The sequence below is a fragment of the Amblyraja radiata genome, chromosome 14 (assembly GCF_010909765.2).
Source record: "Amblyraja radiata isolate CabotCenter1 chromosome 14, sAmbRad1.1.pri, whole genome shotgun sequence".
NCBI classification, from domain to species: Eukaryota; Metazoa; Chordata; class Chondrichthyes; order Rajiformes; family Rajidae; genus Amblyraja; species Amblyraja radiata.
In genome coordinates, this window is record NC_045969.1 from 1,957,931 (window position 1) to 1,979,379 (window position 21,449).

Here is a 21,449-nt window from a genome sequence, read left to right on the forward strand (position 1 = left end):
CAATTACCGGCATGGGCGGGGCCAGTTTCCATTCACAAGGACATCAGCTGGCGGGCGCTCACAGCGTGGATGGGGCAGCAGGTAGGTACCGGGTTTGCGGGGTGCATTGCTGGTAGGGACAGGTTTTGCGGGGTGCATTGCAGGTAGGGACAGGTTTTGCGGGGTGCGTGCAGGTAGGGACAGGTTTTGCGGGGTGCGTGCAGGTAGGGACAGGGTTTGCGGTGTGCGTTGCAGGTAGGGACCAGGGGAAAATACTATTGCATGTCATTGAGCGTAACATAAATGGCTTGTATCTGTTCCTGAAAATATTGAATGACCGACTATATCTCTGTCATGTCTTCAAATGCGGGCAGGGGGGACGAGCTCAGATGGGGCATCTTGGTCAAGTTGTGCCGAAGTGCCCGTGCTCCATGGCTCTTTGCCTCTATGACTTCAACTTTAGTTTTGTGAAAAACCGAGACTCATTTGAGCATTCAGTAAACGCAGACCAAGGTACTGCCGAGGAACGAGGAAGTAAAATACAAGAGCGAAAGTTAATGTGCATCCTTTATAGGCGATGACAAGGAAATGAAGAACGGTTCATTGTTAGCTACCTTCCCACACAATGAACCATTCTACATTTCCTGGATTATCGACAGCTTTGATCTGTCGATTTCACACCTTACCCTTCCATATCTCTAGTCTCCCTCTCTCCCCCTGACTCAGTCTGAAGAAGGGTCTCGACCCGAAACGTCACTCGTTTCTTTTTCTCCAGAGATGCTACCTGTCCCGCTGAGTTACTCCAGCATTCTGTGTCTATCTTCGGTGTAAACCAGCATCTACAGTTCCCAGCTAATCGTCTATCCTATGATCTGCACATCGTTTGATCTCTTGCACTTCCTTATCTCTGTAACTCCCTCTCCCCTGACGCTCAGTCTGAAGAAGGGTCTCGACCCGAAACGTCACCCGTTACTTTGTCTCCAGAGACGCTACCTGTCCCGCAAAGTTATTCCAGCATTTTGTGGGTCTACCTGGCGTCTGCAGCTGTCCTGGAGTGTTAAACTACAACTCCCAGGATGCCCGGCGACGGCGCATGCTCAGAGGGAGTGGGCCGGGGACGCATGCGCGGGGTGCCGGCGCACCTGTTGCCACCCGGAAGAAGCCGGTTGCCAGGTGAGGGAGGCCTGGTCCTGGCCGACGCCAACTCCCAGGATCGCCAGGTATCTGGACATCACCGCAGATGCTGCAAACCCGAGCTAAACACAAAGTCAGAAGCGATAGTAGTATTAGGCCGTTCGGCCCATCGAGTCTACTCCGCCATTCAATCATGGCTGATCTATCTCCCTCCTAACCCCAATCTCCTGCCTTCTCTCCATAGCCCCTGCCACGTGTACAGATTGTGTAGGAAATAACTGCAGATGCTGGTTTACACTGAACACTGAACACAGACACAGAATGCCAGAAATAGTGGATGCATTTGTGATAATTTTTCAAAACTCTTTAGATTCTGGAGTAGTTCCTGAGGATTGGAGGGTAGCTAATGTAACCGCACTTTTTTAAAAAGGAGGGAGAGAGAAAACGAGGAATTACAGACCAGTTAGTCTAACATCGGTAGTGGGGAAAATGCTAGAGTCAGTTACTAAAGATGGGATAGCAGCACATTTGGAAAGTGGCGAAATCATTGGACAAAGTCAGCATGGATTTATGAAAGGTAAATCATGGCTTACGAATCTTATAGAATTTTTCGAGGATGTAACTAGTAAAGTGGATAAGGGAGAACCAGTGGATGTTGCCATAGAGGGAGTGCAGAGAAGGTTCACCAGACTGATTCCTGGGATGTCAGGACTTTCATATGAAGAAAGACTGGATAGACTCGGCTTATACTCGCTAGAATTTAGGAGATTGAGGGGGGATCTTATAGAAACTTACAAAATTCTTAAGGGGTTGGACAGGCTAGATGCAGGAAGATTGTTCCCGATGTTGGGGAAGTCCAGGACAAGGGGTCACAGCTTAAGGATATGGGGGAAATCCTTTAAGACCGAGATGAGAAAAACATTTTTCACACAGAGAGTGGTGAATCTCTGGAACTCTCTGCCACAGAGGGTAGTTGAGGCCAGTTCATTGGCTATATTTAAGAGGGAGTTAGATGTGGCCCTTGTGGCTAAAGGGATCAGGAGGTATGGAGAGAAGGCAGGTACGGGATACTGAGTTGGATGATCAGCCATGATCACATTGAATGGCGGTGCATGCTCGAAGGGCCGAATGGCCTACTCCTGCACCTATTTTCTATGTATCTAGGTGTTATATCTGGACTTTCAGAAGGATTTAGACAAGGTCCCACATAAGAGATTAGTATGCAAACTTAAAGCACACGGTATTGGGGGTTCAGTATTGATGTGGATAGAGAACTGGCTGGCAGACGAAGCAAAGAGTAGGAGTAAACGGGTCCTTTTCTGAATGGCAGGCAGTGACTAGTGGGGTACCACAAGGCTCAGTGCTGGGACCCCAGCTATTTACAATATATATTAATGATTTAGACGAGGGAATTGAATGCAACATCTCCAAGTTTGCGGATGACACGAAGCTGGGGGGCAGTGTTAGCTGTGAAGAGGATGCTAGGAGGCTGCAAGGTGACTTGGATAGGTTGAGTGAGTGGGCAAATGCATGGCAGATGCAGTATAATGTGGATAAATGTGAGATTATCCACGTTGGTGGCAAGAACAGGAAAGTAGACTATTATCTGAATGGTGCCGATTAGGAAAAGGGGAGATGCAACGAGACCTTGTGAATGTAGTAAATGCCTACTATTTTCTGTGTGCTTAAGCAAAGCAAGAATTTCATTGTCCTATACATGACAATAAACTCACTTGAACTTGAACTTGACCTGGGTGTCGTGGTACACCAGTCATTGAAAGCAGGCATGCAGGTGCAGCAGGCAATGAAGAAAGCGAATGGTATGTTAGCATTCATAGCAAAAGGATTTGAGTATAGGAGCAGGGAGGCTCTACTGCAGTTGTACAGGGTCTTGGTGCGACCACACCTGGAGTATTGCGTATAGTTTTGTTCTCCTAATCTGAGGAAAGATATTCTTGCCATAGAGGGAGTACAGAGAAGGTTCGCCAGACTGATTCCTGGGATGTCAGGACCTTCATACGAAGAAAGACAAGATAGACTCGGCTTGTACTCGCTAGAATTTAGAAGATTGAGAGGGGATCTTATAGAAACTTACAAAATTCTTAAGGGTTGGACAGGCTAGATGCAGGAAGATTGTTCTCGATGTTGGGGAAGTCCAGAACAAGGGGTCACAGTTTAAGGATAAGGGGTAAGTCTTAGGACCGAGATGAGAAAAAAAAATTCACACAGAGAGTGGTGAATCTGTGGAATTCTCTGCCACAGAAGGTATAGGCCAGTTCATTGGCTATATTTAAGAGGGAGTTAGATGTGGCCCTTGTGGCTAAAGGGATCAGGGGGTATGGAGAGAAGGCAGGTACGGGATACGGAGTTGGATGATCAGCCATGATCATATTGAATGGTGGTGCAGGCTCGAAGGGCCGAATGGCCTACTCCTGCACCTATTTTCGATGTTTTGAGAACAAAACTGTAATGCAGCGGGACAGGCCTGTCCATCTAAATGCAAAGTGCTGCGTGCAGCAACTCAGTGGGTCTGGCGTTTATAGACATTTGGATCTGCAGGGAATGGAGGGATATGGATGGGGATGGACACATAGAGCTGGAGTAATGCGGCAGGTCCGGCAGCAACTCTGGGGAATGTGGGTAGGAAACCTTTTAGGTCTAGACCCTTCTTCAGACTGCACTACTTTCCTCCCTCAGAGTGCATCTACCAACTGGCGTTTGGAAAGATGAGGTGGGACCTCATTGAAACTTACCAAATAGTGAAAGACCTGGATGGAGTGGATGTGGAGAGGATGTTTCCACTTGTGGGGGAGTCTTGAACTAGAGATCATAGCCTCAATAAAAGGATGTTCCTTTAGGAAGGAGATGAGGAGTAGTTTCTTTAGTCAGAGGGTGGTGAATTTGTGGAATTCATTGCCACAGAAGGCTGTGGAGGCCAAGTCAATGGATATTTTTAAGGCAGAGATAGACAGATTCTTGATTAGTACGGTGTCAGGGGTTATGGGGAGAAGGCAGGAGAATGGGGTTAAGAGGAAGAGATAGATCAGCTATGACGGAATGGTGGAATAGACTCTGATGGGCCGAATGGCCTAATTGTGCCCTATCACTAATGAACATGAATCACTTATTACTCCATTGCTTCCTCAGACTGCATTACTCTGTCGCTTAGATGGACACAAAATGCTGGAGTAACTCAGCAGGTCAGGCAGCATCTCTGGAGACAAGGAATAGGTGAGCAGTAAGAGAGGACGTTGGAGAGAGGAGGAGAGCTTCTTCAAAGTAGGTAGACACAAAATGCTGGAGAAACTGCGGGTGAGGCAGCATCTATGGAGAGAAGGAATTGGCGACATTTCAGGTCAAGATCCTTCTCGACCCGAAACGTCGCCAATTCCTTCTTTCCATAGATGCTGCCTCACCCGCAGTTTCTCCAGCATTTTGTGTCTACCTTTCATTTTACCAGCATCTGCAGTTCTTTCTTAAACAATTCTTCAAAGTAGGTATGTGTAAGAAGGAACTGCAGACATTAATCAAAGTAGGCATACCTTGAAAAGATTTTGCAGTGTTGCAGATAAATGTGTAAGGAGGAATTCGGACTGCATTACTGCAGTTGCTTCCCTGCACTGCATTACTACGGCACTTTGTTTCTCTCTTTGGTACAAACCAGCATCTGCAATTCTTTGTTTCTACCATAAAGATGGGGATTAGACAATAGTTGCAGGAGTAGGCCATTCGGCCCTTCGAGCAAGCACCACCATTCAATGTGATCATGGCTGATCATCCATCATTCAGTACCCCGTTCCTGCCTTCTCCAAATATATCCCTTGACTCCACTATCTTTAAGAGCCCTATCTAGCTCTCTCTTGAAAGCATCCAGAGAACCGGCCTCCACCGCCCTCTGAGGCAGAGAATTCCACAGACTCACAACTCTCTGTGTGAAAAAGTGTTTCCTCATCTCCGTTCTAAATGGTTTGCCCCTTATTCTTAAACAGTGGCTCCTGGTTCTGGACACCCCCAACATGGGGAACATGTTTCCTGCCTCTAGCGTGTCCAAACCCTCAATAATCTTATATGTTTCAATAATGATGTCTCATCCTTCTAAACTCCAGAGTATACAAGCCCAGCTGCTCCATTCTCTCAGCATATGACAGTCCCACCATCCCGGGAATTAACCTGGTGAACCTACGCTGCACTCCATCAAAAGCCCATCATGTCATATCCACATTTTTGAAGGTATTATTTCAGCTTTAAACTGAATAGACACAAAGTGTTGGGAGTAACTCATCTCTGGAGAACGTGGATAGGTGGTGTATCAGGTCAGAACTCGTCTTCAGAGTAGAGACTAATTATCCAGGCTGTAAACTGGATAACTAGTCAGATATCAATATTCAAAGCGCATCTCTTAATGTTAAGGAAAATCTTAATTGATGATGACACAAAATGCTGGAATAACTCAGCGGGACAGGCAGCATCTCTGGCGAGAAGGAATGGGTGTTGTTTCAGGTCGAGACCCTTCTTCAGCCTCTGTGCATATGTTATGCACAACCTATATGCAATCATTCTTAAATCATACATATTTTATGCATAAATTACACATAAACCATACCTTAACTATACACGTGCATAACTTACCCATCCATTATAAATAAATTATTCATCCTTTATAAATAACATTCATCCATTATACATAACTTATACATGATACAAAACTTAGTCATAGTAGCGCTGTACTGGTAAAAGAACAAGACTGCATGGAACGAGCTGCCGGAGGAGGCAGTTGAGGCAGGGACTATCGCAACCTTTGAGAAACAAATAGACAGGTACATGGATAGGACGGGTTTGGAGGGATATTGGCCAAACGCAGGCAGGTGGGACTAGTGTAGCTGGGACGTTGGCCGGTGTGGGCAAGTTGGGCCGAAGGGCCTGTTTCCACGCTCGACGACTCTATGATTCTAAGACTGTGCAAAAGACAATTACAAAAGTAGCCAAACTTTGTTAACTGGTCAACAACAACTGTCTTCTAACTGGAAGTAGACTGGGGCATGTTGTCGGGACATTCCACTTCAGTTCCTGACTCTGGTTGCTACATATTTTTCTCTTGCTGAGAACATGAGGAAGTTGGGTGGGAATTATTTCATACAGGCTCCACCTTGCGAAATCTTTACCTCGCACCTGTCTGGTGTGTGTTGGCTTGACTGGTGAAAGGTACAGGAAGTAATCATCCTCTCAAAGTTCCTTCTTGACACCTGGCAGATGAGAACGAGAGTGAGACTCCTCCCTGGAGATTTATCAGCGACGTTGTTGGCAGAGATTAAGGAAGAGATTCTGTCGTTGCAAAACTCGCTACTGACAATAACACTCACTGTCAATTTCAGCCAATGCTTCTTGTAATCTGACCTCTAATTATCCCCATCTGTGTGTTTTCTGGGAGAAGGGCCGGCAGAGGGACAGAATGATGAAGTCTCCCACCACCGGGCCTACGCGAGGATAGACGGAATCCTTGAAGCCGGCACTATCTGCGACAAAGTCAACCCTTTCACTCTTGTGGGAGTTCAGGAAACGCAGAACAATCAATGGCACCAGTTCCATTGGGGATTCGCTTCCTGACTTCGTTCACAAGGGAACAATGGTGAGTTGAGTTGCTGCAAATGATTTTAATTCTTGTAATTTGAGTTTGTTTAGTTTATTGTCACGTGTAACGAGGTACAGTGAAAAGCTGTTGTTGCACGCTATCCAGTCAGCGGAAAGACAACACATGATTACAATTGAGCCATTTACAGTACAGATACATGATAAGGGAATAAGGTTTGGTGAAGTAAGAAATGTTGCTGTAGTTATAGAGATTTAAGAGAGTGGAGAGATTGCATTATGTGATTGTAGATCTGCTTCTGTGGCTAGCACGCAGCACGCAGATAGTCGCCTGGGTTGGACAATAGACAATAGGTGCAGGAGTAGGTCATTCGGCCCTTCGAGCCAGCACCGCCATTCAATGTGATCATGGCTGATCATCCACAATCAGTACCCTGTTCCTGCCTTCTCCCCATATCCCCCGACTCTGCTATCTTTAAGAGCCCTATCTAGCTCTCTCTTGAAAGCATCCAGAGAACCGGCCTCCACCACCCTCTGAGGCAGAGAATTCAACAGACTCACAACTCTCTGTGAGAAAAAGTGTTTCCTTTTCTCCGTTCTAAATGGCTCACCCCTTATTCTTAAATTGTGGCCCCTGGTTCTGGACTCCCCCAACACCAGGGTCATGTTTCCTGCCTCCAGCGTGTCCAGACCCTTAATAATTTTATGTGTTTCAATGATATCCTCTCATCCTTCTAAATTCCAGAGTATACAAGCCCAGCCACTCCATTCTCTCAACATATGACAGTCCCGCCATCCCAGGAATTAACCATGTGAACCTATGCTGCACTCCCTCATTAGCAAGAATGTCCTTCCTCAAATTTGGAGATCAAAACTGCACACAATACTCCTGGTGTGGCCTCACTAGGGCCCTGTACACCTGCCGAAGGACCTCTTTGCTCCTATACTCAACTCCTCTTGTTATGAAGGCCAACATGCCATTCGCTTTCTTCACAGCCTGCTGTACCTGCATGCTTACATACATTGACTGATGTACAAGGACCCCCCAGATCCCGTTGTACTTCCCCTTTTCCCAACTTGACACCATTTAGATAGTAATCTGCCTTCCTGTTTTTGCTATCAAATTGGATAACCTCACATTTATCCACATTAAACTGCATCTGCCATGCATCTGCCCACTGACCCAACCTGTCCAAGTCACCCTGCATTCTCACAGCATCCTCCTCACAGTTCACACTGCCACCCAGCTTTGGGTTGGGCACCATTTTGGAAGCAGCCGTGATTACAATCGAGCCGTCCACGGTGTACAGATACATGATGAAGGGAATAACATGAATAACGTTTAGTGCTAGATAAAGTCCAGTGAAGTCTGATCAAAGATAGTCCGAGGGTCTCCAATGAGGTAGATGGGAGCTCAGGACCGCTCTCTAGTCGATGGTTCAGTTTGCTGCAGCTCAGAGTTGTACATTTGAAAATTAATCTTTCTTTAAATTCTGCATTTCATGGTGCAATTTTGGGTGAAAATGCTACAACCATTGTCCTCAACCAACGTTTGAGGAAGTTATTCTCTTGGAGCTTATCTATTTTTGCATCATATGTCGTGTTCGTAGTTCCTGTTACAGTGGTGCCAATTATGTGTAATGAAATATTGCTCTTGCTAATCATCATGTAGGTAAACTTACGCTGTATTGGCTTATTATTGAAACGTGTACAGGGACACGGTGAAAAAAATGTGTTTGTGTGCTATTTAGTCATGCATGAGTACATAAAATGGGTAGGAAGGAACTGCAATGCTATTTACACTGAAGATGTATACAAAATGCTGGAGTAACCACAGGCAGCATCTCTGGAAAGAAGGAATAGGTAACGTTTCGGGTCGAGACCCTTCAGAGTGGCCCAAAACCTGACCCGAAACGTCAGCCATTCCTTCTCTCCAGAGATGCTGCCTGTTCCGCTGAGTTACTCCAGCATTTTGTGTCTATCTTCGTACATGAGTTCAATCATTGCAGTTGGACTGCTGGACCGCGGGAGAAGAACAAGGGAAGAGATAAGACTTTTGCCTTCCATCACAGTGAGGAGGTGTTGGAGATTCACTGTGATGGACGTTTGTGTAAAGTGCGTTAAGTGTGGGTCTTGGGTTTGTTTTTCCCAAGACAGTGTGAAGTGTAGTTGGAGACGCGAAGCGCTGGAACAAGCCCTTCGGTCCAACCTGCCCATGGTGACCAAGATGCCCCACCTGTCCACATTTGACCCGCATGCCTCTCAACCTTTCTTACCCTGTACCTGTCCAAATGTTTTCGTTTTAGAGATACAGCGTGGAAACAGGCCCTTCGGCCCACCAGGTTTGTGCCGACCAGCGATCCCCGCACATTAACGCTATCCTACACCCACCAGGGACAATTTTTACATTTACCAAGCCAATGAACCTACAAACTTGTACGTCTTTGGAGTGTGGGAGGAAACCGAAGATCTGGGAGAAAACCCACGCGGGTCACGGGGAGAACGTATAAACTCCGTACAGACAGTACCCGTAGTCGGGATCGAACCCGGGTCTCCGGCGCTGTGCTACCATGACCAACCTAAAATGGCTTCTAAATGTTATAGTACCTGCCTCAACTGTCTCCCCTGGCAACTCATTCTATACATCCGCCATCTTTGATGTGAAACAGTTTTCCCTCGGGCTCCTATTAAATTTTTCCCACTTTCACCGTAAACCCATGTCCTCTGGTTCTTGATTCCCCTACTCTATGCACAAGAGTTGATGGAGAGGAGACTGGTTTTGGTGCCAGTAAGAAAGAGTGATAAATGGAATTGATTTTAATTCCTGTAGTTTGACGCAGTTTTGAATTGTGCATAATACAGTAATTTTAAAAAAATGACCCTGTCTTTAAATTCTGTGGAAATGGCCGTGTTTTGGGTAAAACATCTCCAATCATGGTGTGTGCAGCGGACTTGCTTTCTTTGCTGTATTTTGTGGGATGTTTTCTGTAAATGCCATCCCTTCGGTGTGTTGAAGATGGAACAGCAAATGCTGGAAAATCGAAGGTAGACAAAAATGCTGGTGAAACTCAGCAGGTGAGGCAGCATCTATGGAGCAAAGGAATGGGTGACGTTTCGTGAGGCAGCATCTATGGAGCGAAGGAATAGGTGACGTTTCGTGAGGTAGCATCTATGGAGCGAAGGAATAGGTGACGTTTCGGGTCGAGACCCTAACGGGTCTCGACCCGAAACGTCGCCTATTCCTTCGCTCCATAGATGCTGCCTCACCCGCTGAGTTTCTCCAGCATTTTATGTCTACCATCAGCGTGTCCTCTCTGCGTGCTTGCTTGTCAGAGAGGTTGAACGGGTTTGTCTTGTTTCTGCGCCTGGCTGGCACCTGCAGGCGTGATCGCAGTTCGATCATCCATGACGCACATGTTGCACTGATAAACTATGCCAGCACACACACACACACACACCCCTGAGAGACGGGACCTGGTACCGTTTATAGTTGTACACTCTCAAGTGGAGACTGCTTACTCTGGAACCCGGAGCAACAAGCAGTCTGCCGGAGGAGCTCAACGGGTCGGTTCCGGCAGCATCTGTGGAGGGAAACGGACGTTGATGCCTTGGGTCAAGATCATCGATCTGATCTGAAAGAGTGTGATGGAAGATAGACAAAAGACAATAGGTGCAGGAGGATGCCATTCGGCCCTTCGAGCCAGCACCGCTATTCATTGTGATCATGGCTGATCATCCCCAATCAGTACCCCGTTCCTGCCTTCTCCCCATATCCCCTGACTCCGCTATCTTTAAGAGCCCTATCTAGCTCTCTCTTGAAAGTATCCAGAGAACCGGCCTCCACTGCCCTCTGTCAGAGAATTCCACTGACTCACAACTCTCTCTGTGAAAAAGTGTTTCCTTGTTTCCGTTCTAATAGCTCAACTCTACCCCCAGCCCCATTATACCCTGTTTACGTACCCCCCCCCCCCCCCCCCGCCCCTATCGAACAATCACCCATAGACCTCTCCCACTGGGTCCCGTCCCTCCACTGTCCATCCTGTCTCCCTTGGTTTGTTCCACAATTCACCGTCCCTTCCGATCAGATTCCACCATCTGCCTCCTTTTGTTGCCTCCTGCTATCACCTGCCAGCCCCAGGCCTTATCTCTGCCCTTCCCCCCCTCTCCTCCCCCCCCTGACTCCATCTACCTATCGATCCCCCTCCTCATCTGGGTCCACCTTACCGAACAGTGAAAGGCTTGGATGGAGTGTGTCGGGCCCGAATCCTGCAAGACAACTAAAGCACCGTTAACTCTCGGCAGCAACTCGCCACAGTTACACCACAGACCGACATGCCAGGATGGAGTGGATGTGGAGAGGATCTTTACACTAGTGGGAGAGTCTAGGGCCAGAGGTCACAGCCTCAGAATTAACGGATGTTCCTTTAGGAAGGAGAATAATAATGGATGGGATTTATATAGCGCCTTTCTAATACTCAAGGCGCTTTACATCGCATTATTCATTCACTCCTCAGTCAGTCACACTCGGTGGTGGTAAGCTACTTCTGTAGCCACAGCTGCCCTGGGGCAGACTGACGGAAGCGTGGCTGCCAATCTGCGCCTACGGCCCCTCCGACCACCACCAATCACTCACACACATTCAAACACAGGCAAAGGTGGGTGAAGTGTCTTGCCCAAGGACACAACGACAGTATGCACTCCAAGCGGGATTTGAACCGGCTACCTTCCGGTTGCCAGCCGAACACTTAGCCCATTGTGCCATCTGTCGTTCTGAGATGCAAAGAAATGTCTTTGGTCAGAGGTTGGCTTTTGGATAGGTACATGGAAATGGAGGGATATGGATTATATGCCGCCATCAGGCTATTAAACGCAACATCAAACAAGCACTGATCAATAACAGTCTATTATTACTATTGCACTTTATCTGTTTATTCATTGTGTATATATATATGGTCTATGGTATATAGACACCCTGAACTTTTATCTCCTGTTCTGTATTATGTTTACATATTCTGTTAGAAACATAGAAAATAGGTGCAGGAGGAGGCCATTTGGCCCTTCGAGCCAGCACCGCCATTCATTGTGATCATGGCTGATCATCCCCTATCAATAACCCGTGTCTGCCTTCTCCCCATATCCCCTGACACCACTAGCCCCTGGAGCTCTATCTAACTCTTAGAGCTCTAAGAGTTGTGGTGCAGCAAGCAAGAATTTCATTGTCCTATCTGGGGCACATGACAATAAAACACTCTTGACTCTTGACAGATAGGGGTTGGTCTTTTTGCATCATGTTCAGCACAGCTATTGTGGGCCGAAGGGCCTGTTACTTTACTAGTCTATGTTCTGTTTTTAACTTTTCACCAAGATTTTGGTTACCTGTATTACTCTGTGCCTACATCTGTTACTGGCTCTGGTGAAGTGCTTTGTCCTGTCTTCCACTGTCACTATTGTGTGATGCACAGGTGGAGCTGCCTGTAGGTGCGTACAAGTGCATACACTGTAGTTCCTGCCTCCGCAAGGGAAGGTGGCTGTGGAACCTGTTTTAACAACTAAACGAAACCATGAGACAAACCTGAGGAATTTGTTTTTTTTCAGCTACAGAACGTTCACGTTCGTTCTCACCTTTCTGCTGTATGCGGCCTATCACCTGTCCCGGAAACCAATCAGCATTGTCAAGGTGAGAACTACTTTTATTTTGAAGCACTACTAACGGTGGTGTGTCTGCAGTCGTGTCATCCACGTTTGGGGCAGGGCTGGGTGGTGGAATATCTACACCTAACGCTGCCTCGGCAAGGCCGGCAGCATAATGAAGCACCAGGTTAATTCCCGGGATGGCGGGACTGTCATATCCTGATAGCATGGCAATCAATGTGATCATGGCTGATCATCCCCAATCATTACCCCGTTCCTGCCTTCTCCCCATATCCCCTGACTCCGCTATCTTTAAGAGCCTATCTGGCTCTCTCTTGCAAGCATCCAGAGAACCTGCTTCCACTGCCCTCTGAGGCAGAGAATTCCACAGACTCACAACTCTCTGTGAGAAAAACTGTTTCCTCGTCTCCGTTCTAAATGGCTTACCCCTTATTCTTAAACTGCGGCCCCTGGTTCTGGACTCCCCCAACATCGGGAACATGTTTCCCGCCTCTAACTTGTCCAAACCCTTAACAATCTTATATGTTTCAATGAGATTCCCACTCATCCTTCTAAACTCCAGAGTATACAAGCCCAGCTGCTCCATTCTCTCAGCATATGACAGTCCCGCCATCCCAGGAATTAACCTTGTGAACCTACTCCCACAATAGCAAGAATGTCCTTCCTCAAGTTAGGGGACCAAAACTGCACACAATTCTCCAGGTGACAATAATAAACAAAACTAAACATTGAGCACTAATCACACACATTCTCTGCACTGTATAAGCAAAGCTTGCAATCAACAATTTGTCATGGGTCAGTAGGTACAGAAGCTTGAATGCGCGCACCACCAGACTCAGAAATAGCTTCTTCCCTGCTGTGAACAGGCTTCTGAATGTCACTTCCCTAAGCAAGGGTACTGTCCGATTCACCTCTACCTCATTGCAGACATTGGACTTTGTCTACAATGCTGAGAACTATATTTTGCACTCTCGACCTTCCCCTTTGCTCTGCCTATTATACTTGAGTTTTACTTGATTGTATCTGTGTACAACATTATCCAATCTGATCGGATAGGATGCAGAACACGAGCTTTCACTGTACCTCTGCAACATAACAATATGAAACATAAACAATTACAAATAGACAGTAGGTGCAGGAGTAGGCCATTCGGCCCTTCGAGCCAGCACTGCCATTCAATGTGATCATGGCTGATCATCCCCAATCAGTACCCCGGTCCTGCCTTCTCCCCATATCCCCTGACTCCGCTATTTTTAAGAGCCCTATCTAGCTCTCTCTTGAAAGCATCCAGAGAACCGGCCTCCACCACCCTCTGGGGCAGAGCAAAAGTCTTTGGTCAGTGGGTGGTGAATCTGGAATTCTCTGCCACAGAAGGCTGTGGAGGCCTAGTCAGTGGATATATTTAAGGCAGAGATAGATAGATTCTTGATTAGTACGCGTGTCAGAGGTTATGGAGAGTAGGCAGGGGAGAGATAGATCGGCCATGATTGATTGGCAGAGTAGACTTGATGGGCCGAATGGCCTAATTCTACTCTTATCACATGATCTTATGAAAATGAAAAATACTAGTGCAGAATATAGATCTCAGCATTATAGTGTAATGGTTCCAGAGGAAAAAGCTCATTATCCTCAATGGGACAGGTTGAAGAAATGGTACTGCAGCCTGGTTTTAGGAGAATGATCCCGGAGATGATTGGGTTAATGTACGAGCAACGTTTGATGGCTCTGGTCTTGTACTCGCTGGGGTTTCGATAAACGAGGAGAGATCTCATTGAAACTTACTGAATAGTGAAAGGCCTGGATAGAGTGGATGTGGAGAGGATGTTTCTACTAGTGGGAGAGTCTAGAACTAGAGGTCACAGCCTCAGAATTAAAGTACGTACCTTTAGAAAGGAGATGAGGATACATTTCTTTAGCCAGAGGGTAGTGAATCACTGTGGAATTCATTGCCATGGACGGCTGTGGAGACAAGTCATTGGGTATTTTTAAAGCAAAGATTGAGAGTTGATTAGTAAGGGCGTCAAAGGTTATGGGGAGAATGCAGGAGAATGGTGTTGAGAGGGAGAAAATGGCCATGATTGAATGGCGGAGTAGACACGATGGGCCAAATGGTCTCATTCTGCTCCAAGGTCTTAAGATCTCTAATGGAGGGAGCGTTCAGAAGTCTGATAACAGAGGGGAAGAAGCTTTTTCTGAGTCCGATGGTATTATCTCGGCAGGTTATGGGTTTGGTGGGCGTTGGAGAATAATGAGTTGTGCTGAGTTCCAGGCTGTTTAGAGGTGATTCCATTAGTCAGGTTGTGCTCAGGGAATGCATGTAGCTCCTCTGGAGAGTAGGCTGGGCTGGTGTGGGAGATCAACACTGAGCAACCAGCACAGCATAATGTGCAGGAAGGAACTGCAGACGCTGGTTTACACCGAAGATAGAAAAAGCTGGAGTAACTCAGCGGGACAGGCAGCATCTCTGGAATTAAGGAATGGGTGACGTTTTGGGTCGAGACCCTTCTTCAGATCAATCAATGGTTCATTGTTGGCTGAGGGGAAGGTGACAACGAGGCATACAAACAATAAAATTAATCAGGAGGACAGTGGGAGCACAAGGGTGGGGGTGGGACGTAGAGAGAGGGAAAGCGAGGGTTTGCGAAATATGAGATGCTGTTCCTCCAATTTGCGTGTGGCCTCACTCTGACAGTGGAGGAGGCCCAGGACAGAGAGTGCATAATGTTTGACATTTCGAGGAGTCTGGTGAAAGTCTGGTTTTGGCAAAGATGCACAGTTTCTTCCCATCTCCCAGCAAGTGAATCAATGCTGGCCTTGTTCGCAAAGCCAGCACCCTGTAGCCGATGAGAAAGAATTACACAAGTTTAAAAAAAAAAACCTCTGCTATGGATTCCTCCTCACCTACTTTCTGCAGCCAACACCACTGTCGCCTTAGAGGCATGTTACCGAATAGTCTGAAGAAGGGATTCGGCCCGAAACGTTGTCTATTTCCTTCGCTCCATAGATGCTGCTGCGCCCGCTGAGTTTCTCCAGCATTTTTGTGTACTTTACCGAATAGTTAGTTGTTGGTATCTTCCTTTTACCTGGCATCGAATGCCTGCTAAACATTATACGCACATATTGCAGTGTGGCAAGGTTATCAGAGTTGCAAATTATAATTCAATATGTCTGGAAAGACTTTAAAAACCTTGTGTCAGTGGCTCATTTTGGTAGCCCCCTGCTGTAGGAAGGATGCCATGAAGCTGGAGAGAGGATTTGCAAGGACGTGGCCTGGGCTCGGTGCCACTTAGTCAACACGGTGGCGCAGCGGTAGAGCTGCTGCCTCACAGCGCCAGAGACCCGGGTTAAATCCTGACTACGGGTGCTGTCTGTGCGGAGTTTGCAAGTTCTCTCCGTGGCCTGCGTGGGTTTCCTCCGGGATCTCCGGATTCCTCCCACGCTCCAATGACGTACAGGTTTGCAGGCTAATTGGCTTGGTACGAAATGTAAATTGTCCCTCGTGTGTGTGTGTAGGATAGTGTTGGTGTGCGGGGATCGCTGGTCTTCGCGGACTCGGTGGGCCGAAGGGCCTGTTTCCACTCTGTATCTGTAAACTAAGGCAAACTCGAGGTATAGGGAGAGGTTCGACAGGCTTGGACTTTACTCCTTGGTGGCTGAGTGGCGATCTTATAATAGTATAATATCATGAGAGACGTAGATGGGGTGAATGGTGAATCTTTTACCCAGAGTAGGGCAATCAAGAACAATAGAGCATTGGTTTAACCCGAGAGGGGAAAGATTTAATGGGAAACTGAGGGGAAATGTTTTCACACAGGTGGTGAGTACATGGAGCAAGCTGCCAGAGGAGGTAGTTGGGGTGGTACAATAACAACATTTGTCGGGTACGTGGTTAGGAAGGATTTAGTGGGGTATGGGACCAATGCAGGCGGATGGGATGTGCTCATATGGGCACTTGGTTGGCATTGACGGGTTGGGCCGAAAGGCCTGTTTCCGTGCTGTGTGACTCTGACTCCATCATTGGCGAGGAGACACACCGTCAATGGTTAAAGAAGAAATTAAAGATGGAATCAGACTTACAGAGAAAGGAAGGTAGACAGAAATGCTGGAGAAACTCAGCGGGTGAGGCAGGGACTTGTCTGCAGGGAAAGGACATCTTTTCACAGACGGATGAGGTCAGTGCGTGTGCAGAAACAAACAGGAAATAATGACAAAGATTAATCATGAGGAAAAATTACATGATGTGGTAATGCTAGCTAGAAATGTTAAAAAACAAATGGTCAGAGTCTTCTGTAGATTACATAAAATGTTACATTAAAACATATAAACAACAAAAGATATGTTAAAAAGCAGAGTGAGCATTTGTCCTACAGAAAGGAAGACTTTAAGACTGTAGACTTTTACGCATGGAAAATAGGCACCGGGGTAGGCCATTCGGCCCTTCGATTCAATATGATCATGGCTGATCATCCACAATCCTGCTTTCTCCCCATATCCCTTGATATCCTTAGCCCTAAGAGCTATATCTAACTCTCTCTTGAAAACATCCAGTGAATTGGCTTCCACTGCCTTCTGTGGCAGAGAATTCCACAGATTCAAAGCTCTCTGGGTGAAAAAGTTTTTCCTCATCTCAGTCCAAAATGGCCTACCACTTATTCTTAAACTGTGACCCCTGGTTGTGTGCTCCCCCAACATCGGGGAACATGTTTCCTGCATCTAGCGTGTCCAATCCCTTAAGAACTTTATGTTTCTATAAGAATCCCTCTCATCCTTCTAAATTGCGGAGAACATAAGCCCAGTCGATCTATTCTTTCATCATATGTCAGTCCCGCCATCCCGGGAATTCACTTGGTGAACCTACACTGCACCCCTTCAATAGTAAGAAAGTTCTTCCTCAAATTAGGAGACTAAAACTGCACACCGTGAGTGGTTGAGAGGGGACAGTGTTAAGGCTGCCTCGGCGTACGCAGTGTATTTGTGCACGTCGACACTGCTGTACACCAACACAGAGTGCTGGAGTAACTCAGCAGGTCAGGCAGCATCTGTGGAGAACATGGATAGGTGACGTTTCACAGAGTGCTGGAGTAACTCAGCGGGTCAGGCAGCATCTGTGGAGAACATGGATAGGTGACGTTTTGGATCAGGACCCTTCTTCAAACTCCTCCTTTGTGAGACAATAGACAATAGGTGCAGGAGTAGGCCATTCGGCCCGTCGAGCCAGCACCGCCATTCAATGTGATCATGGCTGATCATCCCCAATCAGTACCCCGTTCCTGCCTTCTCCCCTTATCCCCTGACTCCACTATCTTTAAGAGCCCTATCTAGCTCTCTGTTGAAAGTATCCAGAGAACCGGCCTCCACTGAGGCAGAGAATTGAAGATAGATCCCGGTCAGAAACATCACCTCTCCATGCTCTCCAGAAATGCTGCGTGACGCGCGGCGTTACTCAATGACTCTGTGTCTTTGTTTTGTTTTGTGAACCATGATCTGCAGTTCCTTGTTTCTACACTGCTTTATACTGGAATGTGTTTCTTTACAGAGTGCTTTGCATATGAATTGTTCACTGGCCAATGAATTTGAGCTGTACAGCTACAAGGAACACTTGATTCAGGCTAAGCTTCTGGGAAAACCCTTTTCCAACAGCACATGGTGCAACTGGGAGCCATTTGGTGAGTGTTTTACTTTAGTTTAGAGATACAGTGGGGAATCAGACCCTTCGGCCACCGAGTCTGTTCCGACCAGCGACCCTATACACTAGCACTATCATCCACATCAGGGACGATTTACGATCTTTACTGAAGCCAAGTTCAAGTTCAAGTGAGTTTATTGTCATGTGTCCCTGTATAGGACAATGAAATTCTTGCTTTGCTTAAATTCACCAATTGCCAATTAACCTACAAACCCGCTCGTCGCTGGAGTGTGGAAGGAAACCGGAGCACCCGGAGAAAACCTACTGTACGTGGTCACGGGGAGAACGTGCAAACTCCATACAGACAGCACCCGTAGTCGGGATCGAACCCGGGTCCCTGGCACTGTAAAGCACTAACTTTACGCTGTGCCATCGTGTCGCCCTTATAATAATATTCAAGGAGCCAATTATCCTACAAACCTGCACATCTTTGAGATGTGGGAGGAAACCAGAGCATTCGCGGGGGGGGGGGGGGGGGGGGGGTGGACCTACGCCGTCACAGGGAGAACGTGCAAACTCCACACACAGACAGTCCCTGAAGTCTGGAGCAAACCCAGGTCTCTCGCGCTGGGAGGCAGCAGCTCTGCCAGCTGAAGCCACTGTGAGAGACCACATTGGGATCGGGACATGGCGTGTGCGTGCGTGTGTGCATTCGTGTGTGTGTGTTCATCTTGTTATATAAATAACAATAATTGCAGGCTGGACTAAAGGATAATCAGTGGGTGGGGATTTGTCAGAGAGCAGGCTCGACGGATGTTAAAGGCCGCAGCCCAGATGATTAACACTGGGGAGGGGGGGGATGATCAAAAACAAACACATTTGTAGGTTTTCTGGGAGGCACTGGTTGTAAAAACTGGGAGTTCCTTTTATATCGTCACATGATTCCAGCGCATTGCCTAAAACAAGTTTGACGATGAGAAGTTTTAAACAGATGGGAGACAGATTTGTCAGGACAGTGGTCCGTGTTTCAAGAGACAGGAGTGTTTACGTGTCATATGTACCAGCAACAGAACAATTACATTCTTACTTGCAGCAACATAACTGGCCTGATAAACACAATATAGATTACTTATATATTACATATTGGTGGGTAGACAAAAGTGCTGGAGAAACTCAGCGGGTGCAGCAGCATCTATGGAGCGCAGGAAATAGGCAACGTTGGGCAACAATTTCCTTTGGGTTTCGTCCCGAAACGTTGCCTATTTCCTTCGCTCCATAGATGCTGCTGCACCCGCTGAGTTTCTCCAGCACTTTTGTCTACCTTCGATTTTCCAGCATCTGCAGTTCCTTCTTAAACACATATTGGTGGGTGTATGGGACATGCTGCCAGAGGAGGTCGTTGAGGCAGTCACGGTGGCGCAGCGGTAGAGTTGCTGCCTTACAGCAAAATGCAGCGCCGGAGACCCGGGTTCCATCCCGACTACGGGCGCTGTCTGTACGGAGTTTGTACGTTCTCCCCGTGACCTGCGTGGATTTTCTCCGAGATCTTCGGTTCCCTCCCACACGCCAAAGACGTGCAGGCTACTAGATTAATTGGCTTGATAAATGTAAAAATTGTGCAGTATAAAATTGTCCAACGCAGTATAGTCCCTGGTGGACTCTTCGGAAGGTACAAGATACAAGGCAGGGACCATCCCAACATTAAAGCAACAGTTGGACAGGTACATGGATAGGACATGTTTGGAAGGATATGGACCAAACGCAGGCAGGTGGGACTAATGTAGCTGGGACACGTTGGCTGGTGTGGGCAAGTTGGGCTGAAGGGCCTGTTTCCGCACTGTATCACTGTGTGAATAATAAAAATTAAAATAGATCTGTAAATTATTAACCACAATACAGGTTTGTAAGTTAATTGGCTGTAAATATAGTTGTAAATTGTCCCTAGTGTGTGTAGGATACTAGAGTGCAACAGAAAGGCAAGTCCTTAGTCCAGAGAAATGCATTGTTGAATATGCCGCACCCACTGAGTTTCTCCTGCACTTTTGTCTACCTTTGATTTTCCAGCATCTACAGTTCCTTCTTAAATATTAAGTGCAAATGTTTTTATGCTGAGGCTGGATCAAAGCTTTGCATAATTTCCTGACCCACTCAAAGTTGTTTTACCACACCACGTACTCCCTTAACGCTGAGCTCCCTTGGCATCTTGTACACTTCTGCTTAGGTTTAGTTTAGAGATGCAACACGGAAACAGGCCCTTCACCCCACCGACCAGCGATCCCCGCACACCCACTATCCTACACACACTCGGGACAATTTACATTTACCAAACCAGTTAACCTACAAACTTGTACTTCTTTGGAGTGTGGGAGGAAACCGAAGTTCTCGGAGAAAACCCACGCAGGTCACGGGGAGAACGTGCATACTCCGTACCGACAGCACCCGTAGTCGGGATCGAACCCGGGTCTCTGGCGCTGTGAGGCAGCAACTCTACCGCTGCGCCACCGTGCTCCTGGATTAACATTTTGTCAGTCAGAGCTGTTAGAATGAAAATAGACATAAAATGCTGGAGTAACTCAGCGGGTCAGGCGGCATCTCTGGAGAAAAAGATCATGTGATATTTTGGGTCAGAACCCTTCTTCAAACTCCAGTGGGAAGAAGGGTTCCGACCCGAAACATCACCTATTCTTTGCCTGAACCGCTGAGTTACTCCAGCACTTTGTGTCCTGTTGTGTCTGCAGTTCCTTGTGTCTCCAAATACTCTTGACAAAGAGAGGTGTCGTGTGCTGGGGAATTGCAGTTGTAATAATTGGAACAATACCACACGATTTCCACTTCTAGTTATTTACAGAGCTATTTCACAAGCCTGCGTTGTGAGTGAATTTGGCTTCGGAGAGCGTCGTCTGAGTTTAGTACTGTTGCTGTGTCCTATTGGGCTTGTAGAAAGGGGGCCTTTGGCAAAGAAGTAGGTAGCTATGAATGGGCAACTAGCAGTCCCACCAGGCTGGGTACAACGATTCAAAGAGACAGAGCAATAGTCATTCAACAGGGAATCAGGCCCTTCAGCCCAACCCAACCCACCTCGTCCATGCCAACCAAGATCCCCTATTTAATCTAAGATACCTGTATTCGGCCCATATCCCTCTAACACTTTCCTGTCCATGTACATATCAAAATTTGGACAGATATTATGGCTGGAAGGGTTTACATAGAAAATAGGTGCAGGAGTAGGCCATTCGGCCCTTCGAACCTGCACCGCCATTCAATGTGATCATGGCTGATCACCCACAATCATTTAGAGGGAGATGGGCCAAATGCAGGCAACTGGAACTTGCCCAATGTATGTCGACTTGGTCAGCATGACCAAGATGGGCTGAAGGGCCTGCTTCCATGCTCCATAATGCAATGACAGTCACTCAGACTGTGTGCCTCTTGCCAGGCAAACTCTTGGCCAAGGTACGTGGTGGAAGAATGG

The 21,449-nt window shown here is 47.1% G+C and overlaps 1 protein-coding gene across 2 annotated transcripts in view; it reads left to right on the plus strand.

The window, feature by feature from the left end:
* The first annotated feature begins 41 nt into the window (after nt 1-41).
* slc37a1 (solute carrier family 37 member 1) overlaps nt 42-21,449 on the plus strand; it is a 57,704-nt gene continuing 36,296 nt past the window's right edge. The window contains exons 1-4 of one of the 2 annotated variants that reach the window (XM_033032342.1): nt 42-81; nt 6,545-6,739; nt 12,295-12,376; nt 17,888-18,017. In XM_033032342.1, coding sequence (XP_032888233.1) covers nt 6,684-6,739; nt 12,295-12,376; nt 17,888-18,017 — 268 coding nt within the window. In that variant the 5' untranslated portion in view covers nt 42-81; nt 6,545-6,683. Of the gene's footprint in view, nt 82-1,112; nt 1,200-6,544; nt 6,740-12,294; nt 12,377-17,887; nt 18,018-21,449 lie in introns of those variants that run through there. The other variant, XM_033032343.1, reaches the window with a different exon arrangement.